A 27,683-nucleotide genomic window follows, 5' to 3' on the forward strand; every position below is an offset into this window, starting at 1 on the left:
CCCGGGTATGAACATACGTCACAAACTTACATCGTCTTACGAAGTGACATTGTCGTGTACGTTCGACATACTGTTCTTCTCGATTTTTCCGTATTAAATCTCGCCCAAGTTCCTTGATAGGAAAACATTGACAATGGGAGAAGTAACTACAAAGTCAGGTTCGTATTATGACATCCAATCCGTCATAATTGATTGTAATTGACCGTATAATCTGCTAGTTAATCGAAAGTGTGGCTGTTGTAACTTGTAAGTTAGGCTTAGGCTAACTCCGCTTAGCCTACACAACAGTTAGGCCTAAAAAAAAGATTACAGAAGAGCTATGCTAATGAAAGCACATAACGAAAGTTAGCTATAACGGGTACCGTTTGTTTTCGCACACGGTTCTTTCCGCTGACAAAAAACGGTTCTTTCTGCACACCAAATTTGTCAGCGGAAAACAACGTTTCATCAGTACTGACTAGGCCTAGGCCTACTGGTTTTCTGGAGGAGTAGCATGCTGGGCTCATTAATTGACGCACAGGTTAAGGATTTGATTGTCGATGTCTATAAAAAAAAATCCATATTAATCAACTGCATGCATTTTTCATATGTATAGTTCCTCAGAAATGTAATGATTTTAAAATATTTATTGTTCTGTGCCTATGCAATGTACAATTGAGGAGAAATTGACCACAGAATGTCTGCTGTGTCAAGTTTCTTCATACCCTAAATTGACACATTCGTTGATAAGCTACTGTAGTGTAGGTGTAAGTATACATCCATTGACTTTGGATGTTGTTTGCTATGCTCAGAACTTCTAAGCTCAGACAGGCCAGGTCCCAGAGAGTAGTAGTGCTGTGCCGTTTACACGTTTAAACGTGTAAACGAACGAAACATCGTCTAAACGTTTAATAAAACCTGATGAACGTTTAAACGAAACTATGATATCAACAAAACAAATTAAATTATTGGCAAAAATCACGTATCAATTCCCGTGTTTATTTTGTCTACTACGCGTAATAACAACACAACTTACGATCAGTCGAATCATAAACCGCGAACGTAATCCTACTTTTGTCCTCCCCCCCCACCCCCGATGTATCCGGCGATATGAATGGCTTCAAACTTGAACGCTGTTATCCTTTTGTGAAAACTTACTGATTCGCGGCACAAGTGTTCTTTATATCGAGCCGACAGCGGCGGCGCAGGTAATCCAGTCAATGCATGTTCGATCGAAATTATTACAATCCCTGTCCATCACGTTGAACTCTCCCACCAGACAATACCGGGTCGAATACTCGACTTGGTAATAGTTGTTCAAATACATGATCAAAGGAAATGTATCGATTGGAGATCGTAAAAAAAAACTCTGAAAATCAGTAGAGAAATTACCAATTCTGTACGAAAAGTAAGTTGGTACACCTTTCAAATTTTACGAAAGATCCAGCAAAACACTTTCGAAAAATTCACGCGAAACTGGCATATCGTGCTAAATGCAACTAATGTCATGTAAACAAGGCTCTAGTACACCCATTTATGAATAAACCGTAAGACCACATCTGGTGTAAAGCGAGAAAAAAAAGTATTTTCTAAAATTTCCAAAAATACGGAAAAAGAATGTCCTACCATAGTTAAGTGTATAGCAAATAGCCTAACCACCTTGTCGGTTACGGATCTCACGTAACTACAAAACACAACTAATTGTATTTTGCGAACTTGACGTTTTCTACCGAGAACATGGAAATAATGTTAAGCATTAGTTGATCATGCCGTGTGGTCTAAAACATATTTCGTTACAAGGTTTACTTTCATAAAGATGGCCATAGCTTGATATCTTTTGCTGCGTGTATAGTATGAATGTGTGCCTCGTGTATCATGGGGAATACTCCATGAAACGTTTCTTGGAAACGTGCCAAAATTTTTACAAACAGGTGTTAGACAGGGGATGAGCACACAGTTGTTTGGCAATGTACCTGGAAAATTCTGAGCACATGTACAGTACCCTACCGTAGCATTTAAGTTTGGTTAAACCGTACTGCAGTTGTAAACTGATGTACGTTTAGTGCGCGCTATTCATTGTTAGGCAGTCTAGAAACGGGGCTTTGCCGAACGTTTTTTGTTTCATAATATCGAAGGTTCTGTTAGTTAAACTTTTTAAAGATTGTAAGACAGATTGAATCTCTTTTCATTTTATATCATAATACAGCTACTCTAACTTGTCATTTAAAATTTTTTATCAGGTTCGTGACAATTTAAATTAAAAAAGTTGTCAGTGTTTTGCATCCTCAACTGCGATTTTTTTTATCGCCAGACACGCAAAAATTTCCTTTTCCTTTTCCAGGGTCTTCGCCCCACCAGGGCCCTAGGGCGGTCCCCTGGACCCCACGCCTTTATGCTCGCACGCTACGTGTGCTCGGCGTTTTTTTCGCGATTTTCGCGAACGTTTAAACGAACGAAAAATCGGCCGTTTAAACGTTTAGGTCTTTAAACGAAAACTCACAGCCCTAGAGAGTAGTGGTATTATATTGAGATCGTTTTGGTTATTTTTAGGGAGTAAGATTCCAAATGTCAAAAAACATGCAAAACCGGGGGAGAGGGTGTCAAAAGCTTAAAAAAAAACACCATTTGATCAGCATATACTTGAAATGGATTAAAACTCATGAAATATGTAACTCAGCTTGACTGCTAAAAGTTTAGGTTGCCTTCTGTATCATTGCTAGTAATATTTGAAGGTGCGTCAATTACATAGGTGCGTCAATTATGAAGCCTTTACTATACTGGTTTTTTGGAGGAGTTGAATGGCTTACTGTACTGATTAGACACATTGAAATGATTTAGGATGAAGAAGGTTGGATTTTTTCTGGGCGGGATAGAATTTTGGCTCTGAGACTAAATTTTCAGGATAGATTAGGTTCTGAATAGGTATGATGATTTAGTACAAGTGTCAGTGATAATTTACCAAGTGATGTATTGACATTAACCTGTTGTCCTGCGTAATCATGGAATTTCGTAAATGGCGTCAATATTGAATGACCATTAAATTTCATATACTGGAGATTGTTGCAGAATATTACTTATGAGTGTGAGTAGTCCATTTCAACATATTCTAGAGCTGCTCAACCTTGCAAAAATAGTCAGAAACTTGTTATTGAATGACATTTTGTTATCCCAGTAGGTCTTGCTGAACTGGCCCATCATGAATATCAAGCTGGTAATTACGAAGCTGCTGAAAAGCATTGTATGCAACTGTGGAACCAAGAGCCTGACAACACAAGTGTTCTATTGTTGCTGAGTTCTATTCACTTCCAGTGTCGTAAATTGGACAGGTAATGCTGCTACATGTTTGCAAGGGAAAAAATGTCATTGTCACATTGCTTATTTTGAAACTTGTCTGTCTTTATGATTATTATCCTCAAGTTCTAAGTCTTTGTTACAACATGCCAAATATTATTGCACAATCTTTTCTTGAAATGCAAGGGTATTTTGCCATCAGTCCTCCGTTCGTCTCCGTAACTATTTTCTGTGTTTGCTTAAATCAACGTTAACATGATGTTTGCCAAAGATGTAAAAACAGAACATTGGTACATATCCCTTAAGTTACTTCAGAGAAGCTTAGTTTTGCCTCTCATACAAATCCAAAGAATATATTCAGATAATAATAATAGTAAAAAAAGTGTACCAGGATTTTGCCATTGAATAGTAAGGTTTAGTGAAGTTTATTCCCTCTTAGGAAACTTACATGTATGGTAACTATAAATGTATGTATGTCCACCTTTCATATTCCCAGGTCAGCACACTTCAGTACACTAGCGATTAAACAGAATCCTTTATTGGCAGAAGCGTACTCCAACTTGGGGAATGTTTTTAAGGAGAGAGGTCAGCTTCAAGAGGCTTTGGAAAACTACAGACATGCAGTCAGACTGAAACCTGATTTCATAGATGGGTACATCAACTTAGCAGCAGCTTTGGTAGCGGCTGGGGATATGGAAGGCGCCGTCAGTGCTTACGTCACAGCTTTAAATTACAATCCAGTAAGATTCTTTCAGACTTTGTTAGCTTTTCTTAGATTAATGTTACTACTGAACAAACAGATATAAAGGTTTTCACTTCCCCAGTGTACCCCCCCCCCCAATTTTTCTAAAATTTTTTATTTACTTTTTTAAATGTCATGAATGTGAGATCTGCTCTGCCTCACACATGAACACATCTAATTTAGCAATTATTTTCTATCCCCAGGACCTCTACTGTGTTCGAAGTGATCTAGGCAACCTGTTGAAAGCTCTGGGCAGACTGGATGACGCAAAGGTATGAGTGTATGACACACTGTTCTCAAAGGGACTGTTTCATTTGGTGTGTTAAAGGTAGGGATGGAGCACAGCCAGAAAATAGCCCAAAAATTGTTTGTAAGTGCTCTAAAAAACAGAATCCTGCGGGGATCACACGTCATGAAGTTTAGAAAGGAGAAAAGTGTCATTTGTGGGTGGTGTATTAGGAGCTTTTTCAAAATTTGGAGGAGTTGGAGATGAATTCAAATTGCTTTCAACAGAAATTTGCCTGGTGTTATGTAAATATCACTGGCTTTTGCAAAAATTTGGAGGAGTTGTAGGTGAATTGAAATCGCTTTACACAGATATTTGCCTTGTGATGTGAATAGAGTCAGGTCAAGTTGGACATTCAGATAATGATCTTACCAGGATAGATAATGATCTTACCAGGACAGATAACTTACCGGAAAAATGACGACATTTAAAGTTCATCTGGATGGGTGATTGGGATAAGCATATTAATTTTTTTTTTTCAAAGGTTGATCTTGATTTGATGTGTTTTGAAGGGGCCCTTAGGCCTTCTGTTCTCACTTATACTGTCAGTGTCATCACTGCCATTGCTTTGTTATGAGGAGGATAGAAAATCCTGCATTTTTCTGGTAATGAGAACCATAGACAAGAGTGGATTATTTGGTCTTCACTGCACAGGGACAGCTAGTCCTCTACAGGCCTCTCGCTGCATAAGACTGCTGCATGCAGAAATTTGTGGAATTTCAAGAAGAGCTGGCCCTCCCCCGTTTAGGCTTGCTGCTGCAGCTGCTTTACATTTGCATCTAGTCGGTAAAGGTTGAGTAGATGCAGATGTAAACCATTCTGGTATTCTTGCTTGCAGCTGCTCCGCAGTCCCTATACTGTTCCTTCAAGAGCTTGTCTCACATGACGAGGAAAGTCTGCCGAGTTGCATACAGTATGCAGTACACGAGTATGTATGTACTGTACTCTGTATAGTATCACAAGTGTTCTGTTTATCCAAATTTCAATAAAGAGGGGTTTGGGATGTGGATTTCCTTGGGGTGAGGCAAATACGGGGGTGGAGGAGAGGGTAATGGAAGTAGATTTCTAAACTGATGAAAAATATGAAGTGAACTGAAACTATTGTTCCACTTGTTAGGAACTCAGTGAATACCAGAATGTTATCCGAATGCACCGCGGCATTTACCTCCATCCAAAACTACAGGACCCATTGCAGTGCTGCACTACTTTGTTTTTTTTACTTCTTGATTTGTTTCTGCACTTCCCTCATCAATTATGCGCATTGCCCAGGCATGCATAAACTGACCCAATCATCTCATAACAGTCTCTGGTATGTAGATATCTTGATATATATGGGATGATGTTCTGTTTCTCTGTGGATGGTCCTATTGATGGGAGCATTGAGATGACCAAACTGAAAAATCATTTTGTCTGTCAAAAAGTAAAGTGACAACTAGTGAAGAGCAAGTTATTTGATGGTCGGGTCAGTTTCGCAAACTCCACTCACCATTGAATATCTCTCTGCAGATCTGAGACCATCAAGTCATCGCAACAAACTGATTTTCCTCCCGCAGGACTGTCTTGCTTCTAGTTGCGGCTTGTGATGAAGGCTAAAATAATTCACTTGTCTTGATTGGTTTCTGCTGGGTAATTTTATTTACCTTCTGAAAATGTGTTCAAAATGAAAAGAAGAAGAAAAAACAAAATGATTCTAAGAACCCCTTCAAGTAATTTGTGTTGAGTTGCAAGATGTTATCTGAGTTTCTGTGCTTGCTTTTTTCTTTCTTTCTACACCACCACACTCATTAATGAGCTTTTGTTTTCTCTCATATATTCCCCATGCATTTATATTTAGGGTTTTCTCTCCACGCTGTGGGTGATTGGATGGATGCTGTTATCCATGGCTAAAGACGCCCAACGTTCAAGAGACAGTCTGACTAAGGGCCATTGTTGGTGCTTGCCTGACACCAACACGTATTGATGTGATTTCTTTTCCTCTTCCTGTGCATTTACTGAGAGAGCATTTACAAGAGAACACAAGCAGCTAGTGATGATGTTAAAATTATTGTGGAGAACCTGAGAAAGGATCATTGAACCTCCGTGCAAATAGCATGTGTGATCCCAAAGAGTGCCACACATTTTCAAAAATAGTGGGCGAAAGAGAACGTTCAAAAAGCAAGAATAAGAGGAAAATGGGAAATGAACTAATCCGCTTGTTTTCTCTTGTGAAGGCAGCAGCTATGTCGCTCCTTTGATTATGTCAAGAATCAGTTGTGGAAGCATTGCATTGCTAAGCAGCCGCGGCTCACATAGCAGCAGCAGCAGCACAACTCCATGTTCTCTAGCAAAGCAAACCAACAAACTAGCAAAGCAATTTGAAAAGTATTGACTTGAAAGATAGAACCACTGGGGTCTCGGTTTTGAGACTGGTTTCGGTAGTGCATTCTCTTTAACATGTAGCATCATATTTCTCAACATTCACTGTTTTTGTGAGATGTTGCAGTTTTGATTTTACGTTTGCTTTGTTATCAAGAAAGTGGAGTTGAGAAAGTAATGTGAGGAAATGTTTTCCTGTCTTTTTCAATCATCTGCGGAAAGCACTTCCTCTCATTCAGCACATGCAGGGCATCAGTAAGGCTTGCGCAGTATGCTGTAAGGTTATCAGCAGTCCACAAGCAAAACTTCTCTTCCTCTCAGGCTTGTAGGAGTTGTCTCAATGGTCTGCAAGAAACTGATGTTCATTTTTCAGTGCCCATTCATTTCTCCCGTCTGATGACCTCAAAGCATACTCTTCTGCCGCCACGCACCAGGACTGCATTCGTGTGTTTTGGAGCCGCATCGGTTAATCATGCGTTGTATGCAGGTTGCAGCATTGTTTTTTGAAAATGCTTAGGGCATGTAAAGTTTATTCACATAGTGGCTTTTAGTGATCATGTTAAAGGTAAGTCAATGCGTTGCAGACGCCCAAAATGCTAATTTGAGTGGCCCAATCAGTAACGCTCCGCCGCCTCGCTGCGCATGTTTGAGATGGAGATAATAGCTTCGATTACAGGACAATTGTTTCCACCACCCTGTGTCATTACATGGATATATCTGAAATTCTTCAAAGATGAGATCACATTCTGATCGCCTTTATCTCCTCCTCAAACATTTATGTTCCCACAACTTGATCTTGAATGTTTTCTTATTATACAATTACCTGTTCTAACTCTCCTTCTTTTTCTTTTCTTTCTTTCTTTCTCTTCCATTCCGATTGGTATTTTATCCAACGCATCCCCTCATTGTGATGCATCTCCACTTTTTGTGGATGCTCATATCGTCCCACAACTTTCCTCTCCTGTCTACATCCCCCCTTCCTTCCCCTCCCCTTGGATTTTTCCTCTGGGGTATCAACTGATAGGCATGCTATCTAAAGGCCATTGAAACCCAACCAAACTTTGCAGTTGCTTGGAGTAACTTGGGATGTGTCTTCAATAGCCAGGGAGAAATCTGGCTTGCCATTCACCATTTTGAAAAGGTAAGTGGTTGTGACCTCCCAAATCCACATAAAATATATATATATATATATATATATATATATATATATAGTAATTTTGTCAAACATTTCAAGTCCTTGAATGATTTGGGGGGGGGGGGGGGGCATGGTTAGATGATGCAATCAGCAAACATGTGCATTAGAATCAAGGTTCATGTCTAGAAAATGCATTTCCAATGAAAAACTTGAAATGCTTACTCATCTAGACTTCTTTTGTAGTATTTGGAAAGGAAGTGCTTTCATTTGAAAATGGAAACATTGTTAATATGGAAAACAAAAAATTCTTATTTTCCATATGTATAAATCATTTAAAATGAGAATTTACTCAATAAAAATCTCATGGAATCAGATGATAGATCACAAGTTTTGTCATCCATTTAGTAAATAATATTAAATTAAACTATGATATTTCACTCGTTAGTGCAACATGCATGCAGTGAATGGTAGATATGCTTGAGTGCAAAGTCGTCAAGTTTTCATATTTATGGCTTCTCTGAAAGATGGGCCTGTAGGAGTTACGACATATTGTACTAATATATCTCTTAGCTGTAGAGAAGTGTGGGTTTGTATTATACTGCATTGTTTGTTCATGGTATATGGCACAATGTTTTGATCATTTCTCTGTTGCCTGTGATCATTGAAAGGAGGAAGAATAATTTTTTTGTATATGAGTCTTGCTTCTTTCTTCAATCAGACCAGGCAGGTTATATCATCAACTAAGAGTCCAAAGATATGTCCAAAGATGAAGAAATTTACCTCATAGTTTCTTAGTATTTATCTGTTATTTCACTTCATATACCTGTTACATGTTGCCCGTTTTCAGGCTGTCACACTTGATCCAGACTTTTTGGACGCCTACATAAATCTAGGGAATGTTCTGAAGGAAGCTCGCATATTTGACAGGTGAGAAAGTGTTTTCTGTTTTACTGGTAGACAGACTTTTGTAGTACTCTAGTTGTTACTTGAGTACATCTTTCTGTACTCAGAGAAAGCAAATTTAATGTACTAACTCATACTCTGGTCTTTGTACTCATACTCCTACTTTGGACTCTGTTCTCTCACTTCAAGTCGGCCAGCAGAATCAAGTTGCTTTTCCCCGAAAAGTAACACGCAGATGGTGTAAAATCAAAATGCATTAAGATATAACTACCTAGTGAATACTTAGTAACTGCAAACAAGGTTAACCTGCAAGTTAATTGTTCATTTAAAGTGTTAATTATTAGAATATACTTTTCCTTCTTACAGAGCTGTGGGTGCTTACTTGAGAGCTCTCCAACTCAGTCCAAATCATGCTGTCGTCCATGGTAATCTGGCTTGTGTCTATTATGAGCAAGGGTGAGTATCATGAGTCTTAATACACTGTCATGCATCTTCTCAAACATTTCACAAGGTTCCAAAAAAACATTTCACAGAGTAAAAAGTTCATAGATATTGCCTTAGTGATTTCTCATACCTGACAACTACTGGTCTTATCAGGAGAAAGATGGATCATTATGTAGCAAGTAGATATGTACAAAATTGGAAGGAAATTTAATTTATAAGGCCAAGCAACAACAAAAAAAGAATTGTAAAGTGTCCATAAGTACTTTTTTTCTGTCAAAGAGGCTTGTTTAAAATTGGAGGTATTTTCCATCAAGGATTTCATCTAACTTCGCTGTTGTATCGGGGATGAGAGGGGAGCAGACTAATAATAGTCTGTTTCGACAAAGAGGAAAGTTGACACGTGATGGAAATCCATGAATTGATGCATTGTTTGTTTTTTGTAACAAGTAAATGATCCTTTCTGCGTAATGTTAATAAAAACTCACTTTTTGACACAAGTTTTGATCGCATTGTACCTGCAGGCTTATTGATTTAGCGATAGACACCTATCGGAGAGCGATAGAGCTACAACCACACTTCCCAGATGCCTACTGTAATCTTGCGAACGCTCTGAAAGAACAGGGCAAGGTGAGAGAAATCTTTTGAATAAATGAACCTTTAGATATTCCCCCAACCTTATTGTATTTCATGCTTTTATACTTAACCCTTCAAAAATTAAGTAAGCATAAGATATAATTCTGTTGCTGGGAATGTTGTTTATTGGTAATGTTTTAATTGGTAATGTAGTTGGTAGGTACTAAGTAACAGAGTGAGGGAGAAGGGTGAGTGAATTTTCTTCTTAGTGTTTTGTTATCTAGTGAGATAGGAAGGCTATTATAACCTAACATTGGCTATTAATGTTGGACATAGCCATGTGATGTGTGGGGAACAGAAAGGGAGAGCGTTAAGTCCACTTACCCGAGAAAACCTGCTAGTATGTCAAAGTAAATATAAATATGAAGAGTATCCATGATTGATAATGCAGAAGTCTTGCAAATGATTTTTGATTGTACACAAGAGCAGAAAACCTCACACGTGTTCTAAGCCAAGTTGTGAAGTGCTCTCTTATTGCTGCCAATAGAGCTCTAGCCTATGAATTAAAACGAATAACATATCATTTCTGATTGCTTTGAGGTCAGCTCCGGCTTTTTATTTACACAAACGTATATCATTTCTGGTTGCCCTCCAGGTACAAGAAGCGGAAGAATGTTACAACACTGCCCTCAGTCTCAATCCCACTCATGCAGATTCTCTGAATAATCTAGCTAATATCAAGAGAGAGCAAGGGAAGACAGAAGATGCTATCAGACACTACTGTAAAGCACTGGAGGTGTTTCCAGAGTTTGCAGCAGCCCACTCTAATCTAGCTAGTGTTCTACAGCAACAGGGCAAACTACAAGAAGCACTTATGCACTATAAGGAAGCCATAAGGTAAGAGGTTTTTTGTGACTTGTGTTATTTGTTCAAATAATAGAGTTCAAGGCGTAACATATTGCTACTAATATTGATACCTGTCGTTAATCCTTGGGTTTTTGCTTCTCTTTTATTGTCTCTCTTCGGTTATCCCTGAGAGTTCTTGATCGACCTGCTTATTGAAAGGGCTCCGAGGAAATTTTAAGTTTTGGCAGTATGGAAGTATCTCTTACAGTTGGTTTTTTCTGCATACCGTCAAACTCAAAGAAGTGTTTCTTTGGGTTAAGATATAAGTTTCTCTTCTGTAACCATTCCTCCTTCCCTTGAATGGAATAAAGTAAAATAACAGATGTGTCAGAGGGGGAAGAAACAAGGAATCACTTGAAAACAATGTGTCATGTTAGACAGCTCTGTGGAAGCTACCACCCGATCTCTCGCTGTGGCACATAATATATTTTAGTTATTATTTTAAAACAATTCTTACCGCTGTTTCTTGTTTAGAATATCGCCGACATTTGCAGATGCTTATTCGAACATGGGTAACACTCTGAAGGAGATGCAGGACATACAGGGTGCCTTACAGTGCTATACCAGAGCCATCCAAATCAACCCAGCATTTGCTGATGCTCACAGTAATCTAGCTTCGATACACAAGGTAAAACTGTGAGAGAATATGAAAACCAGTTGTAAGACTATTAACTCTTTCCTTCCCCGGAAAAAATTCTCGTTCAATGTGAACAGTATTTATAATTTCTTTCCCAAATAAATTGATGATGCATTATGATGTGCCTCTTAAACATGTTTGCCCAATGTTTTGATTCAGACAAACTATAAAGCATATTTTATTTTTTTGTTCACATCTGCATATATATATTACAGTTGGTACATTTCTGATATTGTGACAGTTTACAATTTATATACTTGACAGGATTCTGGTAACATCCCCGAAGCCATTGCATCTTACCGAACAGCCTTGAAGTTAAAGCCTGATTTCCCTGATGCCTACTGTAATCTTGCTCATTGTCTACAGGTGAGTTTCAAATCTCCACATTTTATCTCCAATGTTTACGAGAAAGCTTCATAGGTGTGCTTAATTCTTCTGGGTTATGAATCCAGCACATTTGGCTGGAACTGCAGAGAAAAAAGCGGCCACACTAATTCATGTTTTTCTATCCCAGGAGTGTTATGCCTCATCCATCGCAGTAATGTCTTACAGAATTATGTCAACTTGTTTCCATTCTTCGGAAGAAACTGATGACCGGAGGTTGAATTTAAAATGATGTATTACATCATTTCAAATGCAAGAAAGAGCAGGGCAATCAGCATCTGTGTTTACATGTGATAGTGAAATTGTTTTCCTGAATCGTTGGTGGGGTTCGATCACCATCCAGTAGTGTTTTAAAGTTTCCATCATATAAACCTCAGTCGAGCAGTATGATTGTTTCCTTTCCATTAATTTTGATCTAAAATTTCAGAAAGCATTTATTATAAAGCATCGGCTTTTCTATGGTGAGGATACTTCCTGATTCCCTGTTAGTCTGTTGGAAAAAGGAATTTGATGTTTTGCTGTACTAATTCTTTGCTGTGTACATTCCTGCTATTGTAGTCACTCAATATTCTCTTTTGTTTAGATTGTGTGTGACTGGACAGACTACGAAGCCAGAATGAAGCGACTCGTAGCCATTGTCGCCGACCAGTTGGAGAAGAATAGACTACCATCAGTACATCCCCATCATAGCATGTTATACCCTCTCTCACACCGCTTTAGGAAATCCATAGCCCATCGTCATGGCAACCTGTGCTTAGAAAAGGTTTGTTGACCTTTTATTAATACATATATATGTCTATATTTCACATAGGGAGACTATTCTTTCTGGATATTGAGACAGTTTGGAATAAAATTCTGTACTTAAATCCCTTTACCAGTGAATGGCAAGGTTGATGCCCCACAAGGGATTGCTACAGATAAGAGCTGGAAATCTCTGATCTTTTATTTCTCATTTAATCCTTGGACAAATTTAATTCACTTGCTCTACATTAGTCAGATAGTTATTATGAATTTTCAGCATATTGTGTGGCAAGGAATCGCAGAGCCAACTGGCTTTCTGGTTATTAACTGTAATTGTATACAACCGCTTATTATTGCAGCATATTCCTCCTGCAACAAGAACACTTTAAGTTATGATGCGTTCAGCAGAATCGTGTGATGTCTCTCACAGGACATGTCGAATAACACCACAGACTGTCCAATGATCACTTTATAAGAACAATACATGTCCTTCTCTTGTCCCCATCCAGATCAATGTCCTCCATAAACCACCTTACCAGTACCCTAAGGACCTCTCAGCCAGTAATGGTAGACTGAGAATAGGTTATGTCAGCTCAGACTTTGGAAACCATCCCACATCTCATCTCATGCAGAGTGTTCCTGGACAACACAATCCCAAGAATGTAGAGGTAAGACAACTAATTACCTGTAGCAGCTTTAGACTACATCGTTAGGGATTTGATACCACCAGGATTTGTTACAAAGTTAATTTGCCTTTTGTAAAACGCAAAGTCATTATCCTCAGATGAAATGTTTAATTGTGGACTTGTTTGTTCATTAAATTCACATAAGATGCAGAACAATGATTCAGTCGGAAAATGTCCCTCATTATTAGTATTTTTTTAAATTGAAAACAAAGATAGTTTAATTGTTCTGAGTCTTACTTAGCAATTATATATCATTGACTCTGGATACTGTAGCATGACGAAGTAAACCTTTGATTATTGCTAATTGATGCTTGGTTCAAGTACTTGCTCTATAGACTATTTATTGATGGCTAGTGTGGTATCTTCAGAAACCTGGTTTGTCACTCTATCTTCTAACATTGTTTGCCTCTTATTTGTTTTCTATAGATCTTTTGTTATGCTCTGAATGCAGAAGACAATACAAACTTCAGGTCAAAGGTTGCCAAAGAAGCTGAACACTTTGTAGATCTTTCAAAGGTAAGACGTTTTTTTGCAAAAGTAATATATTTCTGGCAAGTGTTAAAAATTATCTGTGATGATGATAATGGTGATGATGAAAGTGATGATGAAAGTGATGATGATGATGGTGATGACGGTGTTCATGATGATGGTGGTGGTGGTGATGATTAGTCTTGTATATGGCGCTGAATCCCACAAAAGTTGTTCAATGCACTGTACAGGTGATGACAAAAAAGCAGGAGTCTTATAAAAAGATGAGTCATATAAATAGCTTACATAAAGTATAGCGATTGATATTTTGTCTCCTAACATAACAAACATATATATTTTATCAGATGAAAAATATTACAATCAGGCTGTTGTTTCACCTAGTGTTACTTTGCAGTTTGAACGAAACCAAGTTTCTTTAACAGAGTATCCCATGAAAAGATTTATCTCTGCTTTTCTTGTAGATTCCTTGCAACGGTAAGGCTGCCGATAGGATCAACGCAGATGGCGTTCACATCCTAATCAACATGAATGGTTACACAAAAGGAGCTAGGAATGAGATCTTTGCTCTCAGACCTGCCCCGATACAGGTGAGAACACTCACTCTTAGGTTTGGTAAACCAAGCATCAACCAAGCAACTGCAAAGTGCATCAAGCAAAGTTATGTCGAATGTCAAAATGATTCACTGATAGCTCTTGCCTCTCCCTCCCCCCCCCCCCCCCAAAAAAAAGAGAGAGAAAAAACGGTACAAGAAGAGAGCAACAAGAAACAGTCGGCAACCAGCTGCTTTGAATTGGTGTCGAGGTTCTGTTTATTCGTAGGAGATCACTGTAATGTCTTGACAAAATTTCCCCACTGCATCTTTGAAGAGCTCTTTTCTTAACAGCAACTTTCTATACAACTGTTTAATAGCACCTCAGCAGCAGCTTGAAAGATTTTAGGTTTAATGAAGAATACTGGGATCCAATGTTAATTTTCTGAAGTATAACATGCTTCTTGTACCTTGATGTTATCTTCTGATGATCTGTCATAGTCATCATAAATGGTAGCATACTGAATTATATGCTGGTGAATTGTCTCCATGCTCTGGGATACTCTAGTAATAGCCTGTATGAAAAGGTTTTAATAGTGTCATCTATAAATAAGATCCATTATAACTACTGGAAGATATACTGCAGAATCCATGCTCAAGAGCATTGTGTATTAATAACATGTGTTAGAAGGCTTGTCATAAATAAAACTCCTTAAATTGTTTTTTTAGGAATAAGGTATGTATTATATAAGTAGAACTTCATTATTGAATTAACAGGACACTTTAATGATTGTTTGGAGCTTGACATCCTCATCTGTAACTTGCCAACCTTTCACTATCTTTTCCACTTGTCCTTCTAATCTTCACCATCTCATTTCATCTCATATTATAGGTGATGTGGCTCGGATATCCCGGTACCAGTGGAGCAGCCTTCATGGACTTTATAGTCACAGATTGCATCACCTCTCCTCTGGAGCTGGCCCATCAGTACTCTGAAAAACTTGCCTACATGCCCAACACGTTCTTTGTCGGGGACCATTGGAATATGTTCCCTCACATGATTCAGAAGGTCCTGGTACAAACCAAGGATGGTACAGTCAGAGACAACCTTGCCCTCATCAATGCCAAAAACTTAGATGCAGTACTTGACAAGTTTGGACTATCAGAAAAGGTCAGTTGATAGTACTCTTTCAATAATCGTTGCTAGGGAATCTAAAGAGAGATCAAAGTAAGTGAATGTCCAGAATAGAAGTGATCCATTCTTTTGTAGAATATCGTTGTACTAAGTCGGTACAGTAGGAGGGGGGAGGGGGGGGGGTCATGTTCCTATTGTAACCAAGTGATGAAAGGGTAATGTAGTCATCTTATGGTGTGTCATAGTTTGGCACTTCTATATATTTTTTTGAGGTTATGCTTACGTCAAAGCCATATATAACGTCAGATATTGAGGTTTGATAAAGATGCCGTTAAGTAGTGTAGACATATTTGTTGAAACCTGTGTTTAACTATTAGTAGTGTCGTGCAGTGTGGTATTTCATTTGGTCAGCTTCAGTGTTCCACGTTTAGCAATGACTGGTATCGATTGGATTAGCACTGGTTAGGTCTCCATTCCTGTCATCAGATTTGTGCACATTACAGCTCTCATAAAAGAAGAGTCGCCTGTTCACACACAGTATTCTCGACAACCTTGGCTTAGTTGCACTGTGGTAGAAACTGTCTGCTTGTAATGAAAAATACCAACATGTTACTTGCAGGTAACCATTAAATAGGAGCTAACAAATATTATGTTATAATTCAAACTATTCTACTTGTATGATGACCATAACTGTATTAGTGGATAGAGATTGACATGGTTATCAAATAGTTGATGAGGTTAGCATATGATTGATGTGATATGGTTGTTTACTATGGTTGTATCTATATATCTATGTCTACAGAAGGTAACACTGCAGACGAGTCCTGGAGATAGTCTACACCCTCTTCAGGTTAACTTCCCAGTCCTTGACGCAGCTGCCTCAGAAACTCTCCTCAACATGGTCAGCCAGAGTCAGATACAGACAACTGTCAATGGAGTCACAGTGTGGCATGGATTAGCTCTGAACCAGGTGAGGAGGATAGGCTAAACTGTTTGGTCAAACACTTGAACTGTCAGGAGTTGTAATAGCCAGAGGAGGATAGCCTTATCTGCTAGGTCAAACACTTGAACTGTCAGGAGTTGTAATTGCCAGAGGAGGATTAGCCTAATCTGCTAGGTCAAACACTTGAACTGTCAGGAATTGTGAAAGCCAGAGGATGATAGCCTAATCTGTTATGTGGAACACTCAACAGTCAGGAATTGTAATAGTCAGCAGGGTAAGGCACTGTGTGAGAATAATGAAACAAAGCTTCAGCAAGGCTGATTCAATAGAGATTTATCCAGCATTGCATTAATGAGTGATACTGCAGCACCACTTTTACTACTCTTACATCACTTCTACTAGTTCAGTGATGATGTTGAACACTGCTAGCCAGGAATAATTGAAACATCAGTCGGTAAATTCCCAATCCTACTAGTTCTTAATCAAGTGAGAGGGTTATTTTCATAGACTGGTTAATTTTTATTAATTGTAAGATGTAATTTTAGTAGATACTACCATGTCTTATATCTTGTCTTTCACTGTTAGGTATAATGATACAACTATTCAGTTTCAATCACCCTTTTCTAGCCTTCAGTTTTCATCAGTTAATAGAATCACATCCCATCCTACTCTGAAGCTGCTAATAAGGTTGTATACTACCACTGTCAGAGTAGCAGAGAGTAATTTATTCAGTCTCTCATCCCCAAAATTGCTCTGCAATATGGTCAAATTGCTGTACAATAATACAAATCAAAAGATTTATGCTTTTTTTTTTGCTACACCGGAACTATATTATTTTATAAGAGACAAATTTCAGAGCTTTCAAAAATATATACACAAAATCTGACCACTAAGTTATTTCCAGACTAGATCTGCAAAGTTGGTTGCAATAGCTAGGTTGGGGGTGAATGTGGACGACCAAACCCAAAGTTACTAGAGGTATCTATCCATCCTACTCTGTCTTTTATTTGTTTTAGGTACATGCCAAGGCTGCTACAGGTGAAGAAGTCCCATCTAGTGCAGTGTTCAGTTCTAGAGCCATGTATGATTTACCAAGTGATGGAATCATATACTGTAACTTCAACCAGCTCTACAAGATAGACCCAGCCACCATGCAGATGTGGGTGTCGGTAAGCTTCACATCTCCTTCAAAGACGTATTCAATACCTAAAATTTGGTCCGTCGTGTGTAGCCCAAGTATTCAGCTGACGTGCAATCTCCGTACTCTTTGGCGTCATCTGACTGGTGCTGTCAGAGAGACAGGGAGCATTTGAAAATAAATAACAGAATCATTCCTAATAATCAAGCATAGAAGCTTAAATGCCAAGAATGTGTAGTATGGCAAATATAGACTTTGTCATTATTTTTCCCATTCTTTGAAGTCTATGATTATGAGGATGGTTTGTACTGTAATGAGGATGGTTGTGTTGTTCACATCTTACAGTAGCTAATACTATATGAATCCTGATTTGTCAAGACTTTTGAACCTGAAACAAAGCAACATTAACGAAACAAGCAATATAAATTAACTACATGGCTGAAATATGCTTTGAACTGAAAAGGAACAGTTCTAAGGAAATAGGATATTTTAAGGTATCCTGTCTTGCCTCAAGTGCCATAAAATCCTGTGGGGCCGGCACCTGAGTCACCTTCTGAGGTTGCCTTAAGGATGACCATGTATGAATCAAGGACAAGTGCTCTCCCGGTGAGATGTTTTGTTAACTCCACCGTATCAGACAAGGTGTAAAACTATTGAAGATTGGCATTTAAATACGGGATAAAGATGATTGCTTGAAAGGTAATATTTGTACAACTCTCTTCTCTCCTACCAGATCATCAAGAAAGTACCGAACAGCTACTTGTGGCTTCTTCGATTCCCAGCCGCAGGTGAACCTCATCTGTTGAGCACGGCCAGACAGATGGGTCTCCCTCCCGGCCGGCTTCTCTTCTCCCCCGTGGCATCCAAGGAGGAGCATGTACGGAGAGGTCAGCTGGCTGATGTCTGCCTCGACACACCCCTCTGTAATGCCCACACCACTGGCATGGATGTCCTGTGGGCGGGTACCCCCATGGTGACCTTACCAGGTTTGTACCTCTTTTACATGATGTGAACATTGCCCATTTTTCTGTACGTTGTGTATAGATGTTTGTCAGTCAGTGAAAAATTATAAATATTCGAAAAATAGTGTTGGTAAACAATTTGTCAAATGATATTCTACGAAGTCTTCAGATAATAATGCAAAGGGGACATGTGCCCATATCACTAAAGCATTGCTCTGGGGGGCATAGCAACTTCAATATTGAAAGAGGGCCAGCCAGTGTGTTAATGTGTGTCAATGGGTGGGAGGGGGTTGGGGGATGCATGGGGGAGGTGACACCATGGGGAAAGACATAAACTTTCATGTCAGAATTATTGATGGTACAATTTTGCCCTTTGATGTTAATGCAAAACAGTTGAAAGTGTGGAACATTATTCAGAAGGACAACAGCACTTGGTAATGGTTGACAGAGCATGTTCAGTATTACCCCAAAGCTTTATATTTTTTAATTTTCCCTCAGGAGAAACACTGGCTTCCAGAGTAGCAGCATCTCAATTACAGACAATGGGCTGTCCAGAACTGATCGCAAACACCAGACAAGAGTATGAAGAGATATCAGTTAGACTTGGCACTGATCCTCAATTGTAAGTCCTAGAATTACCAGATTAAAAAGGCAAAATTGCTGAGGGCAAAATTAATTTGGCTTGGTCAGCTTGATACAATAGTTCCTCAAAAAAATGCAAAGATCAGCTTGAATGTGCATATATTTGCAAGGATATTCTATATCTATTGCTATCACTCATTGTAAAAGCAATCCCTGCCCCAACAGAGTACCCCTTGTTGCTTTGAGATGACACAAATTTGTACCCCTAGAAAACGACTTGTCAGAGAAAAATGGTCTATAAATTTGTTAAAGAAAAAAGAACTTTTTTATAGAGTTATAGAAAGGGGATTGTGAACTAGTCCAAAAGTACCAAGATAAAATAAATCTATCATTGGAGAGAGATTATTGAAAGAATTCATCATTGTGCTGATCAACTATCTGAAGTAAATATGTTGACATGTATGCCACAAAGTATTACATTTATCAGATCCAAGATTCCTAGTCTGTGTGCAAGAAGTTCATCTTAGTACTTAAGCTGCAGACTGCTCTTGTGACAGCACCATCCCATTTATTCCGCAAACGCTTTTAGAGAAGTTTAAAAGTAGTTTATTTACTTTGATGACCATTTATATTATGGTACAGACCTTTAATTCCAAGTGGCTTTTTGCATCATATTATGTTGTGTTATTTTTCTTCTCCATTTTGTATAACCGTTTTTGGAGAATCTTTTAAGACATTTCTTCTCTCTGTTCAGCCGGCAGCACATTCGAGCGAAGGTCTGGGACAGACGCACCAACAGCGTCCTATTCCAGATTCCACAGTATTCTGCAGACTTGGAAATTCTCTTCCGTAAGATCTGGGCAAAGCATGAAAAGGGCGAGGAGAACGACCACTTGACAGAAATGAGCCTTCACACGGGTAAACCACCCATCGGCAGAATCGGAGAAGGCGGCCATCAGTGAGTGTCCGAAGGATTTATCAGATTTGAGGGATTTTGACAAGAGTTTAATGTTATCGAGCTGTAGCCTTTGTTAGCATTTGGTGAAATGAACGGATGTTTTGAGCCCAATGGAACCGTGTTTGACTTACCTCCAAGTGTGGATGCCTCACATAAATACATAAAAATGGATCGTAAATTGCACTTTGAAAAGCTAAATAAGATTTTTCATTATTTAAATGGTACCAGCTTGTAATGATTCCAGCTGTTATAAGTACTGCTGACTTTTATTTAGAAATTCGAACAGGAGAAGCAAAGTCATATGCTGGTGCGGGACGTTGCGAAAGACAGAAAATATCTCGGCGCGTTGTCATTGTCAATAGTTAAGTGGAGTAACAGTGTGCCAGGTGTACATAAAATGTCCACTGGTATTGGATTGAGGTGAAATAGTCGACTTGTGTATACTTATAAAATTAATTTCATTTATTTCTGTAAAAACCTCAAGTGCATGTAAGAGTTTCATACATCCACCTCTTTATGTGAAATGATAGATACTGTAAAATCACTTTACTCGATGCAAACTTGAGAGAAGTTCTATTTTACATTTTTACAAACTTTTTCTTTTCCCAGGGAGTTGTTTTTTATTTAGCTTCAACCTTTGGATTTGTTTACTTTTCATTTTTTCTTAACATTTCATTTTGCCAGATAACCGTAATTCATTTCATTTGTACATAAAATATTATATCGCTATGAATGGGAACCCTGGCCTATTTTTCTCTCTCTCTCTGGTTTCCATTTGTCCGACAAGAGGTTACATTTGTAGAATGGAACTGAACAGCTTTGTGATTTACCAATTGAGACATAAGGATGTTGTGGCCATTTTGAAAGTGATCATGTAACCCTATATCAACCACAGAACACTATTAGTCATATATGTATAGTATCACGATTCAGGTGTTGAAGCCAATACTTTATTCAGTGTGAAACTCTTACCTTTATCAATCCTGGTTATATATTGGTAATATGGTGGACAGGTTAAAAGGTTTAAATTGCAGAGGAATAAATAAAAATGAAAGAAAAATTTACAAAATATTAAGCAGCTTAATTAGTCTAAGTCCATTGCATTCCTTTTGAAATGAGGAAAATGTTGTCAATATTGTACAATTTTGTAGAAAATGTTCTTTTAGGTGATTGCTTGTGTATCATCATTCAAGGTTTGTGTGCGTGCTTCGTGTATTATTATTTTGTTTATTTTTGGTTTAATTGCAAGACTAACAAGCAATACTAGTGTGCATGTGTTCACTATGTCAATAAAAATAATTGAGATAAATGCTTGTTGTTGCTGGTGTTTGCTTCTCTTATGGTCTTCCAATATTAATTAGACTCGTCATGTCAACAGAGGTGGATGCTGCAGCCAGACCAGTATGACAGTTTTGTGCTCTAAAATCTAAATGATCTCGTTCAGAGTCTAATGTGAAATGTATGATCATATCGGTAGTCCCAAATGACCCTCCCTTCCCCCACCCCCCCCACCCCACACATACAAAGAAAAGCTTTGGATTGTACAAATTCAAGTAGCTTTCAAAATTGTTTTCATACTTTTCAGTTTTATACAGAAGTCACTATAATGCAGTTCATTCAAGGTTGACCAGTCACTCTTCATTTAAAGTAAACAAATTTTGAGAACGTCTTTATTTTCTAATAGCACGTGTTTAATAGTAATGATAAAGCAATCTGGGAGGTAAATCTAAAGGATATAATAATGGAGAAATACTTGCTAGTGTCAGTTAAAGTTTTCAAGTGAGCATTAGCAAACATTCTTTGACTTTCTAGCTTATTCTGGAGCAATACCAACCACCTTACACATTCGACCACAGAACAAAATGTAACCAGATATTTTGTGAGATTTAGTTATTGTTTCGTCTGACAGTGGGATCTCCAAATCTTACGTGCAAAAATCTTCAACCAGAAAATTTCAAGGAAAGCATATTCCCTTTATTTTTGTTTACTTTTCATATTTAAGAAATGATGTAAGATATTTTTAGGGTGGGGTGAGGGGAGAGGGAAAGTGATAAGAGGCAAAGTAAACATGACTGCAAGACAACAAAATAACAAGATATAATATGTTTGACTGTGATAGTGATTTATTGCACCATTGATATACCATACATAACCTCCATGCTTTCTACTTGGGCATTACATCTTAAACAAAAACATTACAAAATAGAAAATATGACTAATACTTGAGATATTATCAAGTTACATACACAGACAATAAAAACCGTCTTAGATGATTCCACAGCGATTGTTTCAAATGGTTGTTACGATGAAGTGGTACATGTTAGCACTAGACCAAACAGTTTTCACATTACCTCACTGGCCTTGTTTGATTCTTATAAAATGTAGAGAGGGTCCTTTAAGTTAATGAAAAACTGAATTCCCCCCCCCCCAACCTCCCCCCTAAAAAAAAAACAATCTCTATTCACATAGTAGAGGAATTGGAGTACAACAAATAATGAACAATTTAAGTTCACTAATTTATCTGAGTCTTGTTATTCCTTTTAGGGACAAATATAAGAAGTTTTCAGGGAGTAACAATTTTTGTTATAAAGTGTAAAATGACACCAGAAATTGTTAAAGCTCTTTCCAGAACATTGGACACACAAATTTGACAACATTTCCACCAAGATGAATGGACTGACTATTTCAATCTTCCTCTTATGTACCTTATTTTATGTCCCATGACCCTCCTCCTCCTAGATTTTTCCCCCCCCTCATCCCACATGGGGCAAGTATAATCATAAAGCATACAATATTCAAAAGTTAACACACAAAAATGAAACAAGTACCAATGCCAACACATATCTTGTAGGTTACAAGTGATATTGCTAATATATTACTAACAGCCAGAGATGAGTTTGCTGATATTTTAAATGCTTTTGGTCATCATCCATCTGTTTGGTACAGAATAAGCTCAATAAAATGGTTTAACCTGTCCATTTCTATAACAGCTATGTTGCTTTTCTTCACCAGGTTTCTCACATCTTTCCAGTGTATTACTCCAGCTAAAACTGTAACCGGTCAACTAAGACAGTCAGTCTACTGTAGCTTTAACTATCAAATTGAAAATGTTCACCAGTGAGCTTTTTAAAGGTGCAATTCAGTTATAAACACTTGGTCAGTCGTACACAAGTCGTGTTCTGTATTAGTGGTGATCACATGTTACTTAAACTATATATTACTTCCCATCAGATTTTCTTAAAGGGTGACTTTAGGCAAAATGTTAGACTTGTCATGTTATAGTTCAAGAGAAAAAAAAAAAAAAAATTGAATGCCAGTAATGTGTCTATTGCTGTTACGGCTTCCAAGATAGTTTCCTTTTTAAGATATGCTAAAACTCTGGAATGCTCCTTTAAGGCTTCACAGATGAAAACATCTGCTCCTCAGTGTAGGCCTAAATGTGTTGTTAAACCATTGTTTCATAAATTCTAATAACTCAACCCAAACATGTTCTTGTAATTCCATTATAAACAAAAGACTACCACTGGATGACATGCAACACCATTTGTCCCTGATAAATTTGAAATGTATTTCTAAACATATCATTTTAAGGCCATAAGTTCTCTGGTTGTCCTATAAAAGTGTTGTGTTGTATCGTAACTGACCTCATAGTCTCTTTACTAGACTTAATAGTCCAGTCTTTTTAACTGATGAAACTCAATTATAAAATGGTCACTTCTCAAAACTCAAAAGTACAGATATCCAACCTGGACTGTACTGATAGCAATATGTGTTAATGATCTATAACATATCAAATATAATTATGTGCCTAAAGTCTTCCAGTTAGCTCAGTGTTCCACAGCAATACGTGGCAATATTTCTTTGGAAAAACATAAAACATATATTTGGGTGTATTAAAAATGAATTGATACCATCGAAACAAGGTCAAGACACAGTGAGTGTTCCTCTCCCTCTTCCCATCCCCCCCCCCCCCCACTCTTCTCATACAAATCTTGTCATACAAATCATACCTTACTTTACACATTGACAGTAAGTATCCCATGTTTTTGAATTAAACTCAGAGACATACTAGTTCATCTTGGATAAGTTTGAGTATCTTCTCATGGCTATTTCCTTCCTCTAAAGAACAACATTATATGACGGGTACATTACCTGATGTAGCTATGGTACAGACAAATATGGGTAGACTAAGTCAATAAAACAGGCCTAACAGACAAAACACAAAACTGAGAAATAATAATTATTAAACATAAAAATGACTAACACAAATGTAAATACTGAAGAGGAAAAAAAATAATTGTGAAATAAATGTTTGAAGAAAATTTTATGATGTTCATTGGATCTCAGTTCCCAAAAGCAAAAATTATTTGATACCGACTTAAAAAATAAAAAGAACAGTTGGTTACTACAGAATGTTATAACCAAAAGCTGTCTATTGTGATATAATTCTCTATGACCCTACAATCGGTAACAACTTAACAGGGGCAAAAGATAGCAAAATCTCTAGCATTTGTAATTTACTCGCATGAACTGCATATTAGGTGAATTCAAACAATGAACCTTTGCCCCATGTCCGCACTGATCAACGAACATAACTCACAGTTTCCTCTCATTGTCCACAATAATGAGCTAGTTGATCTTCAAACATCAAATCCACTAGTTAAGTAAGTCCACATCAACAGTTTCATTAAGGTCCCATTTTACATCTAACCAGTTCCTAAAAACTGTTATTATTCTGTGTGACTGAAGAGTTGTGCGACATGGAATAAACGTGACAAGAAAAAAAAGCCTAAAAAAAGGCTCCATCAAATATAAACCAATCACGTAATCAACCTTTTCCACCTGACCAGCATGTAGAGCCTGACATTCTTTTTTTATTAAAGTCGTTAAACCTGATTCTTTTCTTTTCTCAAGAAGAATACTTTACTAGTCATCCAATGGTCAAAGCACCTTACCTGTGTTTCCAGTACCAGAAATCTGGGGTATACAACTAAACTCCTTAATTCTGCCATGAGTTCATGGCCTAAATTTGTGTTGCTTTTTGTGGAAAGGTGGGATTCCAAGAATGATGGAAATATCTGGGGCTACAATTTATTTAATTTGCTACAATGATTTAAGCACACACACTCATTAATGCCCAGAGAAGTACTCCCAATTTTAACACATTCTTGTGACAACTGAATCATAAATTCATGCATTTCTTGTTTTGTACAATTATCATCTACAGTATCATGCGACGAAAATAAAAAATTCCTTCTTGATGCGACAGACTGGCAGTTTGATACCAAGAATAGAATCAAGATAAAAACAAAATAACAAAAGAAGAAAAAGAAAAGAAAACGAACGAAACATTGTCTGAGAGGAACAACTAAGTTGATTTACCTAAAATGATCAAAAAATTTCTCAAATATGCTGGGTACTTGAATTTTGAATAGAATCAAAATATGGTTCCATCTGGCTTCAGCTCATTGCGTATAGCAAGGTAAGGCAACCGTCGACTGCGACCGGGTTAGGCCAAAGTGGATCCAGCTAGAAGTAGTGACTTGGTTGTCAGTCTGGATAACAACAGATAATGCCCTATATGTAAAGTACCTCTAAATCTATCTATCTATTTCAAACTTTATTCCGAGGATATATCTAGGTCCCATCTCATGACTATCTGGATGCAACAGGTCTTGATGCTTCACCACAACCCCCACCACTTCCACCCCAACCCCCTCCCCCCAAAAAACCTTGTTTCATTTACACAACACAAAAAGACACTAGCATTGTTGTCAAAGCCAGCATAGCAATATAACTGAGCACTATTAAAGCAGTTGGTGGAAATGTCGTGCGTTTGCGAACAAACAGATATTTATTTTTTATGTGAAATGTCGTAAATAATGCGTACTTTTAAATCACAGGTGTGAGCAAGGTCACAGCTGCACACACTGTGAGTTTCTGTTCAACCCACAAGAAACTTAATACATATTTTTGGTTATGCTGTCATCTTTCGGATTAAAACGTATTATTCTTATATTTAAAATACAAAAGGAAAACGAGAAGGCTTTCTTCATAAAAAGGGGAAAGAAGCTTTAACATCGTCTGGGGCTTCCATGACAGAGATCCTTGTTAAGAACAACTTCCCCCAAAACGGCTCAGAAATATCTTGCTCCGTTAGGAGATATCCTAGTTTAAGAGTAGTGGATGGGAGCTGTAATTTTGTAAATCTTCGATGTCGTTATGGGGCAGGAGCATCTGAATCCTTTTCTTTTCTTACTCTTTGCTTTCTGTCATATTATTCAAGGTAGATTGTTAACGGTGTTAACACTGACAACAACATCATCATTAATTTGGTCACGTAAAGAGAAGCTTTAGATTCAACATTTGCAAAACAAGTCTCCATTAAAAGAAAATATACATTGTAAATAAATAAAGAGAAAAAACATCAAAACAATTGAGACATATCTGGCTCGATGATGTCACATTTGGACTTGATCAAGTCTTCAGCCTTGTGAGTGCAAGAGTATTAAATTTGTGAAGGAGATTTGTCATAGCCGTTTGGGAAGTTACCATTACCGTTATCTCCATCACACAGACCAATGGTGATGGTATGGCTTGTGTCGAATCCATTAGGAAAAATACCACACTGTTCCCCTCCCCCTACCCCAACTCCCAACCAACCCCCTCCCCTCTTATACTGGTTCACATCTCTTCAATAAAAAAGTCTTCATGCGATTTGTCAAAAGTTCAAAGATTACTTATGTCTGATCAATCTTACAAGCAAACGTACAATAAGATGTTAACTGTGACTATAAAACACCTTAGATTGGACATATAAGGACTATGCAAAACTAAACAATAAATGCAACAACAATTGTCTTGTCTCTCTCTCCCTCTCTCTCTCTCTCTCTCATTTCCTTTGAAGAGAGACGAAAAATTAAAAATACAAAAAAACAAAAAAAATTACAAAAATAGGATATTTATACTTCAAACTTTTTGAAATATCTTTTAAATGAATTTAAAGCAGAAGAAACTGCCGGACTTTTGTTTCCTCTTCAGATAGGTGTCACTTTGCAGAGTGTGACACATCTGAGACTCATTTGGTTCCAGGGATTTATCGGTAGTTGCATAACTTCCCTGTTAGCTAATGTAACATAGCGCCCTCCTTTCTCACTTCCAGGTTCTCTCTCTCTCCGCATCAATATTGATTTTCTATGAATTGAAAACTGATGCAGCCTCTCTGCAGGTTCACTTTCTTGCTGTTACATCTTTCTATATTGAAACAATATGTTTCCTATTTAAGTTCACAAAAAAAGAAAAAAAACATGGCAAAGCACATCAACTGCATTCTTTCCTTCCTCGGATAAATAAAACACCTCGCGGGGCTCATAATGGACCCGAATGATTTGGCAGGAAATAAGTGGGACAATCAAAACTCCGAGCACTACCTTGATAATTCAGCATCAAAGTCGAGAACTAAGAGTTTTGTTTCCTCGGTACCATTCCGACTTCCCACTGCACACACCAGTTTGGTTTGGCTGGCCTGTACTCTCCAGACCACCCCACCGCTGCCACCACTTTCCAAAACAACAAGGTTTCGAATGAAGTCCCCAGTCTTCAAGTCCCACAGTTTAACGGTTCCGTCGTCAGAGCTAGTTATCACAAACTTTTTGTCAAATTGCAAAGAGGTCACGGCACTCTGATGCTTGTTGGTTCCTGTTTAGCAAAACAAAGACGACAAAAATAGAGGAAGAGGGAACAAAACTCAACATGGCCAGCTAAGACTTTCTTGAAGGAAATTGTAAAACATCGGTCATGACAAACAGAACTATATACCATGAAAATAAGTCTGATTCTTTCAAAAAAGACCCTTAAAAATTTCTTTGAAATCATTTTGTGCAA

The 27,683-nt window shown here is 37.8% G+C and overlaps 2 protein-coding genes across 3 annotated transcripts in view; one reads left to right on the plus strand and one right to left on the minus strand.

The window, feature by feature from the left end:
• Positions 1-21,108, plus strand: LOC139979649 (UDP-N-acetylglucosamine--peptide N-acetylglucosaminyltransferase 110 kDa subunit-like). Of its 2 annotated transcripts, none has more exons than XM_071990659.1 (21): positions 1-158; positions 3,155-3,305; positions 3,767-4,010; positions 4,216-4,284; positions 7,678-7,794; positions 8,636-8,715; positions 9,058-9,147; positions 9,657-9,762; positions 10,364-10,605; positions 11,089-11,242; positions 11,516-11,617; positions 12,219-12,398; positions 12,886-13,044; positions 13,489-13,578; positions 14,013-14,138; positions 14,974-15,252; positions 16,019-16,186; positions 17,176-17,328; positions 18,031-18,283; positions 18,758-18,881; positions 19,596-21,108. In XM_071990659.1, exons 1-21 carry the CDS (start codon positions 134-136, stop codon positions 19,801-19,803), a joined length of 3,120 nt encoding a protein of 1,039 aa, XP_071846760.1. In that variant the 5' UTR covers positions 1-133; the 3' UTR covers positions 19,804-21,108. The 2 variants fall into 2 exon arrangements, with proteins under 2 accessions (XP_071846760.1, XP_071846759.1); XM_071990658.1 differs by having other exon boundaries at positions 11-158; positions 3,152-3,305.
• LOC139979651 (F-box/WD repeat-containing protein 7-like) overlaps positions 20,866-27,683 on the minus strand; it is a 17,926-nt gene continuing 11,108 nt past the window's right edge. Inside the window, exon 11 of the mRNA XM_071990660.1 lies at positions 20,866-27,497. Coding sequence (XP_071846761.1) covers positions 27,226-27,497 — 272 coding nt within the window. The 3' untranslated portion in view covers positions 20,866-27,225. The remainder of the gene's footprint in view (positions 27,498-27,683) is intronic.

This window comes from Apostichopus japonicus, chromosome 14 (assembly GCF_037975245.1).
Source record: "Apostichopus japonicus isolate 1M-3 chromosome 14, ASM3797524v1, whole genome shotgun sequence".
NCBI classification, from domain to species: domain Eukaryota; kingdom Metazoa; phylum Echinodermata; class Holothuroidea; order Aspidochirotida; family Stichopodidae; genus Apostichopus; species Apostichopus japonicus.